Below are 14,991 nucleotides of genomic sequence, written 5' to 3'. Positions count from 1 at the left end.
TTCATAACAACTCGATAATCGGTGGAAGTACTACTCAAACAAATATTCTATGTACGTATTGACACTATTTGGCAAGACATATAAAATCAAAAGTATAATTATGTGAACTAGCACAAATTATGATATATCAAAAGAATAGGTTAGTGGTAAGAACTCTTTACTCCTTCGAGTCTCTTTGCTATAGAGTTGTCTTCGTTAGGAAGTATTTTACTCATAATATGAAATTTTTCAACATGAATTAAAATTTAATCAGACTTCAATATAAGTATCGAATATCGAATTAAAAACAAAGAGTAGGTTATTCACTCATGTTAGAAGTGTGAAAACAAATTGGATTATTTTTAACAAAAGTTGCTTTCCATGACACGATAATTCATATTTTCCAAACGATTAGTCATAAGATTTTTATTATCTTTTGTTAAAAGTTTACATACTAAAATTATTCTAAAACATTCACCAAACATTTGGTAAAAGTCTTTTTCGAGCTTAATGTTTTTTAACAATGACACAACACTTGTAAAATTGACATTTGAATTGATTCTTCTCCAAATTTCACTACTAAAGTTAAAATTAATTACAGAATTAATTAAAGTTGATCTAAAAGATGCATCATAATGAACCAATAATCAGTCAAAAATATTTATTTAATATTGTTATTTTTTAATTAAATAATTTGGTTAGAATTAGTCTTGATTGAATTAGAGAAATGATATAAATACCAATTCCAACTTAAAGAAAAAAAATAGATTTTTTTTTAAAAAAAAACATTTATATGAAACAATCAACTATCAACTATATAAGAGAATATTCCGTCGATTTATTTTGTCTGATTATAAATAACTTATTTAAGTCTATTTTTTAAAAAGTTATGCAAAATAATGTTTGATCTCCTTATAAGTAAATTATTAGACAGTTGGCTTAACGTTTTTAATAACTTAATAAAATTTTAGATAATTATCTAATGTTTTTTTTATAAGAACTTTAATTTTCTGAAAAAGAAGATATAAATGTAGTGAATTTTTTTTATATAGTATATATTATAGTAATATTTTCAAATTATAATAATAGATCTAGACTTTAAGTTGTAACATTAATAATATCAGGTTATAACATATTATTATAAAATGAGGTGGTTTTTAATAATTAGAAACATTAATTTTTTTAAAAATAAAATAATAATAGAAATAAAAGAAAACGATTTTGTTGGAAAAAGGAAAAAAACAGAAATATAAATGTTAATTAAATTTGAATTGGTTGGAGATAATTATGAATTAGCATGAATTAAAGGATTTTAAACTAATTAAGAATATTATGTTTCCTTAACTCACTCTAATATTATGCTAATTCATAATTATTTCTAACCAATTCTAATTTAATTAACATTTATTTTTCTGTTTTTTGACCTTTTGTCCAACAAAATCGTTTTCTTTTATTTTTTTAAAAACAAATGTTTCTAATTATATTACAAACAACCTTTTTTTTTTTAATAATTCATTTATAACATGATATTATGAATGTTACAACTTGAAAGTTTAGATCTACTGTTATAACTTGAATGCTATATATAAAAAATTTCACTTCAAAAAAATTATTTGTTACGAGAAATAAAAATTAAAGACCAGCAAAAAGAATTGGGCCAAAAGTGCAAATGACCCAACTACTGCAGGTCAAATGAAGATGGGCCCAAGCTGTCCAACAAACTGTAAGTTGGCCCATAGTTGCTCCAAGGCCCATCATTGAAATGCCCATTTAAGTTTGGCCCATAAAATTCCAACTCGATGACCTAGTGTTTGAAAAAATATTTTGTTGAAAAAAAATAGAAAAATAAAAAAATATTTTATTTATCTTTCTCGTACATGCATGAGATTTTCCTATCTTAAAATTTTATATTTTTCAAAAATACGTATTATTCACTTTGGTCTAATAGTCAGGGGCGGATTTAGGTGTACGGGCGGGAGGTGCTACGGCATTTAGTGTTTTTGAAAAAAAAAGTTATATACACATGTATATATGTTTAATAATTAAATATATATTATTTTTGTCATCTAGTGACTATACAACGGAATAGCCCAATTGGCAAAGGGAAGGTCTACCACCTCGTCAACTCGTGTTTGAACCTTTGCAACAATATTTAATTTTTTTTGCTTGCTCCTTTTTTTTTTCTTTTTCTCCATTCATTCTTATGTATGTACTATTCTGTATTAATTCAAATTGATCCCTTTTAATTAATTTATATTTTTTTTACTTTCTCTCGCACTAATTATTACTCTATTGATTTGAGTATAACGTGTTTATTTTGTTTTATCAATTAGTGAGTATTGAATTATGAGCGTCAAATAAATATTATTAAAAATATATTTAAATAATTAGAAAAAGCATAAGTTTCAAAAGTGTTTTTTAAAAAATTTAAAGATTCTTCGATCTTCACCGACGTTTCTGCTAAGTAAGATGAATAGACTGAAACAACAATTTTTATTATTTTCCAATATATATCTTCAACAACACATAATATATATCTTCAACAACACATAAACTCCACGTTTCTTATATATTACGAGTATCACAGAGAGACTCACACTCGATCTCAACGCATTAGAGACAATTGTGCGCTTCTTACTAACAAATTTTAAAGATTTATTTTTTAGACTATGTCATATCAAGCTCGAAACTCGTTCACAACAGAAACTTCCAGCTAATTAAACCCCCTATACACTAGCTACGAATCGTCATATAAATAAATCTAAACTTAAATAAATGTGTAGGGGGTAGTAGATAATTAATTAGTGTGTAATTAAATGCTCTTCATTGCATAATTAATGAAAATAAAAGAGTCTTTAATTGGACAACTTTTTAAATTAAGAAAATAAAACCTCAGCACGTTTGTCACTATGGTGTAGTGAAGGTAGTCCCCCTCTTATCTGCTCGAGCTAGAAATTCGTATACAGATTCGATAATATACATATATAATATTTATATTAAATTAAAATATTATTATTGTTATTATTTAATGTATGATCATTTTAATTTCTAAAAATTTATAAAATTAAAATTTTAACGTATTTCTATGAATTGTACTACCCTAATTGTTAGACACGTGTCCTAAGAAATTTTATATTGAGTTGTAAAGTGTTTAAATGTTTGTAGGGTAGCAATTACATTACATGTTGACCAAATTATTGCCTTATATTTAATTTCATTGCGGTAACAATATTATATAACAAAAGGTGTATTTGTTAACATCACATGCATGGCAATTTTGCCAGCAGATCAATCATATTCTTTTGGGAAGACATATAATAATGCTAAATAAAGTAACTTATGTTTCATTATAAAAAAAGAAAAAAAATAGTTTCACCTAGGTGAATTATATGTATATGTGTTGATGAAAAGTAATAAATATTTTATAAATTATATTAGTGTAGAATATCACCGAAGAACGATATAACAAAATGAATGAGATTTCTTCACTTTATTTAGTCAAGAGGTTTTGAGCTCAATCCCATAAAATGGAGAAATTCATGGTATGCAATTATAGCTACATACGAAGAATATAATTTAGGGTTCGGATGTCTGATCACGATTCCTAATCATGTATATAGAGCTCGTTTTAATTGAGAGTACTTTATTCTCATAGTGAGACTTTTCGATGCGGTTCCAAAAGGTTGTACTTTGAAGCGGATATTAAATATCAAAGGAAAACAAAAAATGTATCAGAATATAACTTAATAATAAAATACCCTTCGTAGCAATATTTTATTTTTCAGTTCGATCAATTTGATAATTTCACAATCTGAATTTAATAATTTAAAAATTCACGTTGAGTAAGTTCAATAAAAAGAAAATGACTCTTAACTTACTATGTCAACTGATATTTATATTGACGATGCATATAAAAAACCTCCGACGTTGCATGCATTATTAATTTGACATGTTAAAAAAGTCTCTAAAGGTCACGATTATACCCTTAGAGAAAGGGCATAAATAATATAGAGAAATCACATGTTTCCCTCTTTCATTTTTGTTAATTTTGGTGAAAAGAAATTAAAAGTTACATCAAATTAAAATAAAAGCATTTTATTACCCTAAAAAGATAACAAGAATTTCGTGACACTTTCTTTTCCCATTTTATATTATTGATTCTTTCTATCAACCATTATTCTTTTAAAAAAAAATAAATAAATTTCCCCCCCTTTTGGTATATAAATTCTTCCTTAATTAATTGAATTTCTAATAATACTTTAAAAAAATATTAAGAGAGGGCCTATACCAATACTATACTATGTGTTGTTTTCTCTATCTAGATATTAGTCAAAATTAGAGGAATAATAATTTAGTGTTCACACACACACTTAAAAAAAAAAGTAGTAAATAAATTAATTTAGCCCTAGTGCCCTATATATACATTTGAATTTAATTAAAAGGTGGAATTATATAGTATTTCTTTTGTTTTAAAGAATCGTGATTTATAAAATAAAGTAATAGTTACTTTTTAAATATTTTTAAAGTCGATGTTAAGATGATAATCTCCACATTTTTTTTATCAAGATATAAGCTCGAATTTCTAGTTTTGTTTACTTTCTATTATCGATATCTTTATTATTAAATATTCATAAGGATGATCATCAATTTTTTTTTGCTCAAAGTTTAAAATTAGTTATCCCTTCTTTCATCGTGTGGATCGTATTTTTAAGATTATCGAGTTGAGTTTCCTCGAATACATATAACTTTTGACGTGAATTTCCTATTTTACTTGTATAAATTTTATTTTTTAAAAATCATGATATTGCACCGAGAGTTTTATAGATAGAAGTATTTAAAGAGACTGGATTTTTTTTTACACGTTTAAGTTATAACGCGTCTGTACGTCTATCTTAAAAAAATTAGAAGAGATTAATTTCTTATACTATTAACTTTTCTTTTTGTTTTTTTATTTTCTTAAAATACTTATATATTGTGCTATTAATTTCTATTAGTTCATGTTTTAGAGCTTGAAATTAAGTACCTCAATTATGGGGCTATAGTATTAATAACTCTATAATTTTATGAGTTTTGACTACTAGTCCCATCTCTCATAATTGATTCATTAACTTATTTAATGCTATTTATTACTCTATAAGTAGTCTACATCCTCATCGTCGGTCATTATTAACATTATGTTAAAATCGGTGATAAATATTTTGCGTTTATAATAGCTAAATATTATAACGATAATTTAAGTTATATACACTAATAAAACTTAAACATGTTACTTATTATAGTAATAGCTTAATATGATACTCCCTTCGTTCGATATTATTTGTCATAGTTTTTATTTTTAGAGTCAAATTATAAAAACTTTGACTAACATTTTAAGATTATTTTTTCATCATATTAATATGTAAAAAATTACAATAGATAGTACTTTTCATAAAGTTTTAGAATACCTATTTTTTGTTTAAAATATCGAGTTAATGTGATCTATTTTGATTTTGAAAATTAATTAATTTGACTTTCAAAAAACGTAATATGACAAACAAATCTGAACGAAAAAAATATTAATAATTGATATGAGTGCATAAAACTTAACCATATCAATTTATAATTATAACAGTATGGTATATTTTTAAATAGTTTTAGTGACAAATGGTTAATTATATTTAAATATATGATTGATTTTAAATGGTCCTACATATATCTACTTTTTTAAAAAAAATCCTACCATACTCCATTATTGCATTTAATTTACTTTATGGAAGAAATTACAAACCAATGAGCTTGATAATCATAAACTATGATCAATTAATTTACAAAATAAATAACACTTTGATTTGAGAAGAAAGGTATTATCATGGAGCTTATTTTAACATTTAATTATAATTAGAAAAGTTACATAAAATTAGAACTCTATGTTAACTTAAAACTTAACACACATCTAAAGGACTTCGTCCAGATCCTGTCATCAAAAACCTTATTTCATCACTCGAACATTAGTACAATTCCCATGCCATGAAGTTAAAAACCTTCCTTGATTGGTAGAACGTTCTGCTAAATACACTTGAAAAAGCAATTTTCACGATCTCATCATTTTCGTTGATCTTACTCATGAACCAGTAAACTATTACGCTTTCTTCAAATAATAGGCCATGCATGCATGCCCCCCAAATAAACTCCACACAAGAAGAAAAAAAAAGTAGTCATAAGTTGTAATTAAAGAGAAATAATTAATATTATTATGTGAATATCATTGGAAGTTCCATGAGTTCTTCAACTTGACCACCATTTTCTTCTAGTAGCCATTTTTCAAGATATGTGAATGGAGGAGGACTTGTCTTTTCATGTGTGACAACTTCACTACTTTCACAATCAACATTCACATTTGGAATTATTACAACATCATCATTGCTAACTCCTCCATCTTGATCTTGTAATTCTTTTTGTGCCTCATGCAACATTTCATCATGATCAATGTTGTTTCTTCTAGAAGGATTAGGGGAAGATCTCATCCAACCTTCTAGAAGTCTTGAAATATTTTCAGTACTAGAAGCATATAATGATGATGAAGATGAAGAATTTGGAGAGTTCAATAACTTTGTGAATTGATGATGATGATGATCATAGTTATTAGTGTTAGAATTGTCTAAATTAGGAGGAGGAAGAGTCAAATTATGTGAATCCAATTCTATTTGGAATTTCTTGAGTTTTTTCTTCAGATGCGTGTTCCAGTAATTCTTGATATCGTTATCTGTCCTTTGAGGTAGATACGAAGCTATAGCTGCCCATCTGGACAAACATATACATTTCAATTTTTAATAAGTTGAAAAGTCAGCTATATGAATTTTCACTGTCTGTTTACACTTATTTCAATATTTTTAATATTTTTTTAATTGTATGATTAAAATTACAATGAGTAAAAAAAAAAAGTAACTAAGAAGGTGAAGAAGATTACTTGTTACCCAACAAAGCTTGAAGATGGATAATCATTCCTTCTTCATGTGGAGTGAAATTCCCCCTTTTGATTCCTGGCCTCAAGTAATTTGTCCATCTTAGCCTACAACTTTTGCTGCATCTCATCAACCCTTTTAAGAAAAAAAAAACAATAAGTTTGCTTAATTAAACAATTAATTAAAGAAAATTATAATCTTTTCTATAAAGAAAGAAGAAAAATCTAACCCTATAATTATAACACCAACATAAAGTAACTATAAACCAATATTAGCACTAGGGAAGTCGTCCTTCTGGTGGAGTGCTAAGTACTTCTTTATTATTTAACCAAAAGTTTCACATTCAAGCCTCAAAATTGAATACTTTACCTATATGGTTTCCAACAGGAATTTCAGTCGAATCTCAATGTGAGTATCAAACATTAGACATGAAAATCAGATTTCAATGTGAGTACCAGACATTAGATATGGAAATCGAATCTTAATGTGAGTACCAGACATCAGATATGAAAATCAGATCTCAATGTGAATACCATACATCAGATATAACTTACCAGTATTAGTAGGGACTGATCTCCAATTTCCAGGACCATGTTCTTGAATATAAGATACTAAAATGATATCTTCTTCAGGAGTCCAAGGACCTTTTTTGATACCAATTTTATCACAACAAGGTGGCCTCCCCATACTTTTTTTTTTTTGTGTGTGTGTTATTTTGTTGTATGAAAGTGTTTTTGATGGATATGAAAATAAGGGGCATATATATATATATATAGATAGGTGTTTAAATAAAGGGAGGTGATTGGAAGAAAAAAAGAAAAATTGTCTTTAATTCAATTAATTGTTGAATTTGGTGGACACACATAGGTTCTGTGTCCTTTTTTTGTGGCACTTTAATGTTAAAGAGTTTTGAAACATTTGAAGCTAAAAGGGGTGTTTGAATTTACTAGTTCATGACTCTATTTTCTCTTTACATCTGTATAACTTCATAAAATATGGGTAAAAAAAGAAATCCTTTTTTGCCTATATGATTTTAATCTGCATAGCACGTAAACGTATTATTTAACTTGACTTTATTTGGTATATATATATTTTTTAATGCATAAATAAATACTTAAATTCGTATAGATTTGAACAAGTAAATAGAAATATTCTATTGGCGTACGTCCTACGCGATATCTTAGGTGACATCTTATGTGTATTATAGAGTCATGTAGAATATATGTATTTACTTATTAAACGTAATACAAGCTTAAGTACATATATGTACACTTAATATTAAAGGCCGTAGATTCCATATGAGAAAATTTTGAAAAAATATATTTATATATTATGTCTATTTTAATACGTGCGTTTTGTATGCTAATTTTTCCTAAGATGGTATATCATTATTTACACATATAGAATTCCATGTTGAATCAAGAAAAGCAAATATGCATAACATGTTTTAACTCATGGAATAGGCCGAACTCATAAACATATTTCTAAATTTATTTGGGGTTTTTCTTTAGGTGCCTTAACTATGTCATATTTTTATTGAATTATTGAACCACCCATAATTTATTCCTTTTAAACACTGTTGACTGATTTTGATCGGGTTTTTCATTATAAATGCTTTAATTGTGATCGTATTGTAATGATTTTGATCGAAGGAATAAAGACAAACGTGTGTTAGTCTCATTTGTAATCTAATTTGTTCAAATGATTTGAAGTAAAACACAATTAATCTCGAACTGTAATGAGTTCTGGAACAACATATGTATCATCTATCAATATTCCTAACAAAATATGGTTCCACATCAGCCAACGATATTTAAAATGAATAAATTATGGGTGGTTTAATGATTCAATAGGAAAAAATAGCAAAAAAATTGAGGTACTTGAGGGGGAAAAACCCAACAAGTTTCGAAATCTGTTTATGATGTGAAAATATAAACTTATGTCCTACGAAAAAATTAATTGCCTCGAGGCAAAAATTATAAGGGGAAATTTCATATATGGCAAACATATTTTATAAAATTACATTTTGTGGGTATAGTTTAAATAATTACATTCCATGGGTACAGTTTAGTTTGTTAAGTGACTTCAAATTTGTATAAAAAGTTTTTTTAATTAAATTTATACAAAAAATTATTTTTTAATAAATGGTAACTGTAGCACAAAAGATGGTAACAATAAATTCACATAATTTCCATGATTTAAGCAAAACATTCAAAATCAAATATTTTCCCAAAAAAAGAATTCTAAAGCTATAGAAAGACAATACCAGTTCAAAGTCAAATATTTTCTCAATTTCTTTTAGGAATTTGTAGAATGTATAATAATTTTGGTATATATATTACAGTTATAAATGTGCATCTGTGATTTCAAGTTTTTTTTTAAAAAAATATTAATGATTAAATTGATTGTATAACATTCATTTGTTAATTGTATATATAGTAAGCTTGAAATCTGTTTTTACATTTGAGTGTGTAACGTTTATATATACAATATTTTATTAAGGTTCATAATTTTTTGTATATATCGACGAATTTGTATAATGTATTATAATTTTGTATATGTATTATAGAGTGATTTTAACAAATTTCTTCTATAGAAAATTAAATAATTGTATACAAATAGATATTGCCTCATAAGACTTTGTATACATTACCCTAATATTCAACCTACTATATACTTAACTTTAGTAATTGATATACAACTAATAAAATATACAATTAAGACCTGTTTCATAATACTTTGTATATATCACCTTAATATACAACCCCCTATATACTTTGTAATTTGTCTAAACGACTTTGTATATACTACATTAATATACAAACTTGATATATACTTAACTCCAGTATTTTGTATATAACTACTAAAATATAAAATTATAATATACAATTATAAATTAGGCATATTCCTATAACAAAATACAATTGATTTTTGTATATATATACAAAAACAAAAAAAAGGAGCCTTTAAGATACAATTCACTACTACCCCAATTAACTTAGTATACTAGTCATTATATACATAAATTAAAGAATCTATATAAACTAATCGAATATACAGATCCATACAATAACTAATGGAATATACATATAACTAAGGGAAGATACATATAACTAAACATGTGTGTATTAAACATGCAATATACTATATACAATTATGTGAATATACAAACATTACTTAAACAAATAATTTTTGTATATCGACACATAAGTAACAAAATATTCTATCTAAAATTGTGTTTTAAGCCACTACCTCATGATCTTGATGTTCTTCGGATCCGTCAATTTTAGATTCACTCTCCTCTGAATCACTGGTTAGTTTTTTCTTCTTTGTTCTTTCTTCGACAATTTTAATACCTCTAGCTATGACATTGTTAACAACTTTTTGAATTGCCATTGGATCATTTTTTTTTATCTCAATTCTTCCTTTGATTTTTTATCTTGAACTTGTTTGGATTTGCCATAGACGCTACATCAACCCCAAAATCTTGAGTTAAACCTATTAAAAACGAGGGTAAATTGTCAACAATATTGACATGCAATGAAATACCTCTGGTAATTCTCATAGATGAAGATGATTCATCCATTCCGATTTTAAAAAATTTATAATCTAATAAGAATTATTGATTATTTCAACAAAAAAATATGAAAAAAGTAAGAAACAAAATAAATATACAATTGTTGAATAATGAAAAAATAAAAATAATTGATACACGCCTAGATTTTAGGGGTTACCGGCGAAAGTTGAATTGAGAAAGTGATTTTTTTTGTTTGAAATTCAAAATTGGATAGAAGGAGTGATTATAGGAGAAAGGGGTGGAATATAAATAGGAGAGATAATATTGATTTGTATAAAATTATATATAAAATCAAAATAAAGATTTTTTACGGTTGATTTAGGAATAGGTGATGGGTCCCATTAATTATGGCAAAAAAAAAAAAACTATAATCATAAAAAGTAAATAAATTAAACTATATCCTTAGTATATAATTACTTAAGGATGTTTGCCATCCTACGTAATTTACCCAAATTATAAACCTAACACAATAATGGGCTAAAGTGCAAATGATCCCTTTTTATATGTTATGGGATTTTTCTATGAGCTGAACTTGGGCCTAAAGTTTTTTCACTTGGGGGTCCAAACTCATAGCCCATAAGACTCTATATGGGCTAACCCGACCCGTTATGATAAGATGATCCAGTATATTTGGGCCATTTGTAGCTCCAAATTGACTGTTGATGGCTTCTCTAATGGCAGAGCAGACGGATGAAGCAGAAGTCAATCAATCCACGAAGCAATCTCAATCTGTAAGTTCTCTGTTTTCAATTGATCTTTCTGTAATTACTTTTTTGATTTCTGTTAATTGTTGGTTAAATTGTTTGTGTTCGAGCTGTGGAAACCATCACTAATACTTGCATTATGCTAGACTGTCTAGATCATGATCCTTCTATGGACCTTGTTAATGCAGGAAGCTTTGTGCATCGGATTACGTTTTGCTCTTATGGACTATTTGTTCACAATGAAATTGAGTGCTTTTGTAATCAATTATTAGAATTGTTGACCCTTTTTCCTACTTAGAGTAGTTTATTTGCTGATTGCTTTTTGGAAATGATTTTATGTTCATTGATCCTTGTAAAATTGCAAAGGGGAACAATGGTAAAGTTGTTTATCTGTGACCTATAAGTTATGGGTTCGAGAGATGGAATTAGTCATTGATGCTTGCGTTAGGGTAGACTGCTTACATCACACCCCCTGGCCACTGTGGCGGATCCAGAATTTTTAATCAGGGGTTCAAAATTTGAAGAAATAGACACATGAAGTAGTCGAAGGGTGTTCAACATCTACTATATATATATATACCTAAAAATTTATTTTAACCATGTATAAATAATACTTGGTAATTTTCCACTGAAGGGGGGTTTGGATGAGCCCCTGACTATAAGGTGGCTCCGCCACTGCCCCTTATGTCGAGCCCTTCCTTGGACACTGCATGAATGTTGAATGTTTTGTGCTTATGAGATTCTGGTTTTTGATATAGTTCGTTATGGGCTGTTTGATTATTCAATTCACTGTGAAATTTGGGTGTTATTATAATTAGTAACTAAAGTTGTATTCTTTTTCTTGTTTTGACAAGAACAACTTATTTTCTAATTCCTATTTCGAGGTTGAAAGTGATATCATCCTTTGATTCTTTATGAAACTATCATATTAGTATGTCGGTTGACTGTTTGATTGTTCATTTTCACTGGGAAATTGGATATTCTTGTAATCGGTGAGTTAAAATGTTGTTTTTAATTTCTACCAGAAATGTTCGTCGACTAATTGCTACCTTGAAGTTTATGGAAGTGATATTAGCTTTGATTCTTCTTACTTGCGTGTTTTGATACAGTTGATTATTGCCTGTGAGATGACTTAGCACAGTGGAACTAGGGAACTGTAACACTTTTAAAAAAATAGGTACTTTTGCAATCAGACATTGATCTTCCAGTTTCTGCATTGTAGTTTGTGGAAGTGATTTGCAAATGCACCGGCAAGACTTGGCGATTTGCTGCTGGAACAGAGGCAAAATTCGCACTGAAATTTATCAATAGTAGTAGCGTTGATTCTATCCCGGCAGACCAACCTGCAACTTATGTTGAAGCTGTTAAAGATGGGGAAGTGCCTGTGATTTTTGGCCCCAATTCAATTCTTGTGAGTTATGGCAAAGGATGGAAATTGCAGCCAGTCACCGAGACAACAAGTAAGATCTTATGATATTTAATTGTTTTTGGTGCCTGAATTACTTAGAAATAGGAACTGTCAGTGGTAAGATTTGTTTTGTAATTCTCTTGCAGAAGGTTTTTCAAGAAGGATGCCTGATGATTACGCAGCAGCAAGACCTGCATATATGCCTCCGGTACGATTGCAATCACACTAATCGTATTATGTATCCTCTTACTTGATTTCTTGTTCTTTGTATATCCCAATCTGAGTATCTGTGTTTGACGTGTTTCCGAAGTTAAACAGGAGAAAGTTCATGTTCAACTATTTTTTTTGTTTAATAGAAACATTTTAATGAAAGTTGCATGAAATTGCGTGTAGAGTTATTTGATCGTGTATTATTCAGCTGTGACTCTAAAAGCTTCTCACTATTTTCAAAATGATTCATAAAGGAAAGCTGGACTTCCAATATGAATCTCTCCCATTTTGTTCATTTTTGAAATCTTCATTATAGTTTTTTGGGTAGCTATTGTCATTCATGGTGTCTAAATTTGCATTTCCTTGCTTTACAAGCTGCAAATTGTAACATTCTGTCGAATGCAGATGTAAACAGAAGGCGTTGAAATAGCCCCCTGCATTCTCATGTATTTGGATATTATTTCAGAATTGACATTGCTTCATCTTGATAAAAAAACCGTTATTGCTTCGTTCACTGGCAAAACTTTTGGAAGTATTTGAATGTTCCTCAGATGATTTTTTGGATATTTCATAGTTCTCTTTTCTTAAAGATTTTGGCTTTTACACCCCTATTCAGTTTACATATGTCAAAACCGTGTCTGATAATTGTAGTGAAATGAGATGGATGCCAGAGGTATCTGCCACATTCCTTAGTTCACTTACATATATCAAGACAAGTTGTATTTGGAAATTGTATGTAAATGAAAATCTATGCCAAGTTGTAGACTTTCTTATATAACTTGCATTTGAATCTTTCTGTACTTCTACTTTCTTATATCTGTCTCCACTCTCCACCATTCAGGTACTAATTTAAGGATAAATAACATGCTGAGAATTCTTTTTAAGAGGAAACAGAGATGAGAGATACTACTTTAGTTAATGCTTACTAGTGAGATGGTAGACCTAATGGGCACAAAAGCAACATGTACACACTTTTTTTAAGAACTCATATCTTACTCTCGAAATGTGCAAGATTTCTGAAAATTTTTATGATACAGTATTGGAAAAGCAATTCGCGCAATACTTTTAATAATGTGAGTAAAATGAATTCTATTCATGCTCATGATATATATGAGGACTTATGAGTGATGTCATTGCTTCTATTTGTTTGATTGAAAAGGAAGAGAGGGGTGTGGGTGTGGGTACACAAAGGTATGTGGTGGTTACAAGAAGAATCAGATATTAGCATTGTTCAAAAACCGTGAATAATATTGAATCTCCTGAGTATAAGAAATAGTCTTATGACCACCATTTCCTTATCGTTTCGTTCTACTTTCCTCTTGTTCCAGTGTGCGTCTCACCCCACGAGTTTGAGCTAAAGACCCAAAGTGATTGATCAGGAATCCAGTATGAGAAGAAACACACAGGTTTTGATTCTGTCTTCCATTTTTTGCAGGTTTTGGACAACTCACATTCTGCAAAGAGAAAATCACAAGCTGCTGCTCTAAGCCCTATCTACATTGGAAAGATATTGCTTGTATTTGTCCTAATGTTCTTTATTGGTGCCCTCTTCACCTTGTTGCTGGATAACCTTCCACAGCTTTTATCTAGATATGGGCTCGACGTTGAATAGCGTCTTTGAGATACATATAAGCCTGTATTTAAGAGCAGTTGCTTGGGTAAAAAAATCTGAAATATTTGCCTGTGGTTCATGTTATATTGTAAAGCTCTTCCAAAAGAATTGTTGCTTGTCATCACTTGTTGTCTTACTGCTGTATTTGCTAATCTGATATTGAAAATTTTCCAACTTTCCTATCCTGGGCATTGTAATGGGTCAGAAACATAAAATTGCATGTTTTGATTGAGTTTTAAGTCTTTTGGACCTAAATTGTGTAGAAATCGAAGTTATGTCCAAGAATAACTTGTGAAATGTTATGGTATGAAATATAAGCTTATGCTCCAGGAAAAAGGTTGTGTTGTTATGATTTATATGAGGCAAAAATTAAAGACAAACACGAAATAGAGATGAAAATGCATGCGAATAACAGAAAAGAACGCTCTACTCTCTTTGTTTTAATTTGTTTATATTTTTGTTTTGTTTGTTTTAAGGACTGTTTCCTTTTTAAGCGTTCTTTAATATCAGCTCCACATGACATTTTAAAGATCATTCAATAATAAGAGCCTAACCTAGAC

At 28.5% G+C, this 14,991-nt stretch overlaps 2 protein-coding genes across 2 annotated transcripts; one reads left to right on the top strand and one right to left on the bottom strand.

The window, feature by feature from the left end:
- Nucleotides 1-6,209: 6,209 nt before the first annotated feature.
- Nucleotides 6,210-7,607, bottom strand: LOC101264168 (myb-related protein 306-like). Its single transcript, NM_001317374.1, has 3 exons — nucleotides 7,475-7,607; nucleotides 6,926-7,055; nucleotides 6,210-6,759 (listed from the first exon to the last, which is right to left on the bottom strand). Exons 1-3 carry the CDS (start codon nucleotides 7,605-7,607, stop codon nucleotides 6,210-6,212), a joined length of 813 nt encoding a protein of 270 aa, NP_001304303.1.
- A 3,424-nt stretch (nucleotides 7,608-11,031) lies between these two features.
- LOC101263478 (uncharacterized) lies at nucleotides 11,032-14,613 on the top strand. The gene is made up of 4 exons (XM_004249324.5): nucleotides 11,032-11,228; nucleotides 12,424-12,661; nucleotides 12,756-12,817; nucleotides 14,255-14,613. The coding sequence occupies exons 1-4, from the start codon at nucleotides 11,160-11,162 to the stop codon at nucleotides 14,429-14,431; spliced, it is 546 nt and encodes a 181-aa protein (XP_004249372.2). The 5' UTR covers nucleotides 11,032-11,159; the 3' UTR covers nucleotides 14,432-14,613.
- Nucleotides 14,614-14,991: the final 378 nt, after the last annotated feature.

This window comes from Solanum lycopersicum, chromosome 10 (genome assembly GCF_036512215.1).
Source record: "Solanum lycopersicum chromosome 10, SLM_r2.1".
NCBI lineage: Eukaryota > Viridiplantae > Streptophyta > Magnoliopsida > Solanales > Solanaceae > Solanum > Solanum lycopersicum.
Note: the sequence above shows the minus strand (reverse complement) of the source record. Positions and strands in the feature narration are given on the sequence as shown.

Excerpts from the sequence above, each read along its gene's own strand:
- LOC101264168 (NM_001317374.1), bottom strand. The coding sequence starts at position 7,607 with ATGGGGAGGCCACCTTGTTGTGATAAAATTGGTATCAAAAAAGGTCCT. Across the intron at positions 7,056-7,474 it reads ATCAGTCCCTACTAATACTG|GGTTGATGAGATGCAGCAAA; the intron begins GTAAGTTATATC and ends TTTTCTTAAAAG. Across the intron at positions 6,760-6,925 it reads CAAGCTTTGTTGGGTAACAA|ATGGGCAGCTATAGCTTCGT; the intron begins GTAATCTTCTTC and ends ATGTTTGTCCAG.
- LOC101263478 (XM_004249324.5), top strand. The coding sequence starts at position 11,160 with ATGGCTTCTCTAATGGCAGAGCAGACGGATGAAGCAGAAGTCAATCAA. Across the intron at positions 12,662-12,755 it reads GCCAGTCACCGAGACAACAA|AAGGTTTTTCAAGAAGGATG; the intron begins GTAAGATCTTAT and ends ATTCTCTTGCAG. Across the intron at positions 12,818-14,254 it reads GACCTGCATATATGCCTCCG|GTTTTGGACAACTCACATTC; the intron begins GTACGATTGCAA and ends CATTTTTTGCAG.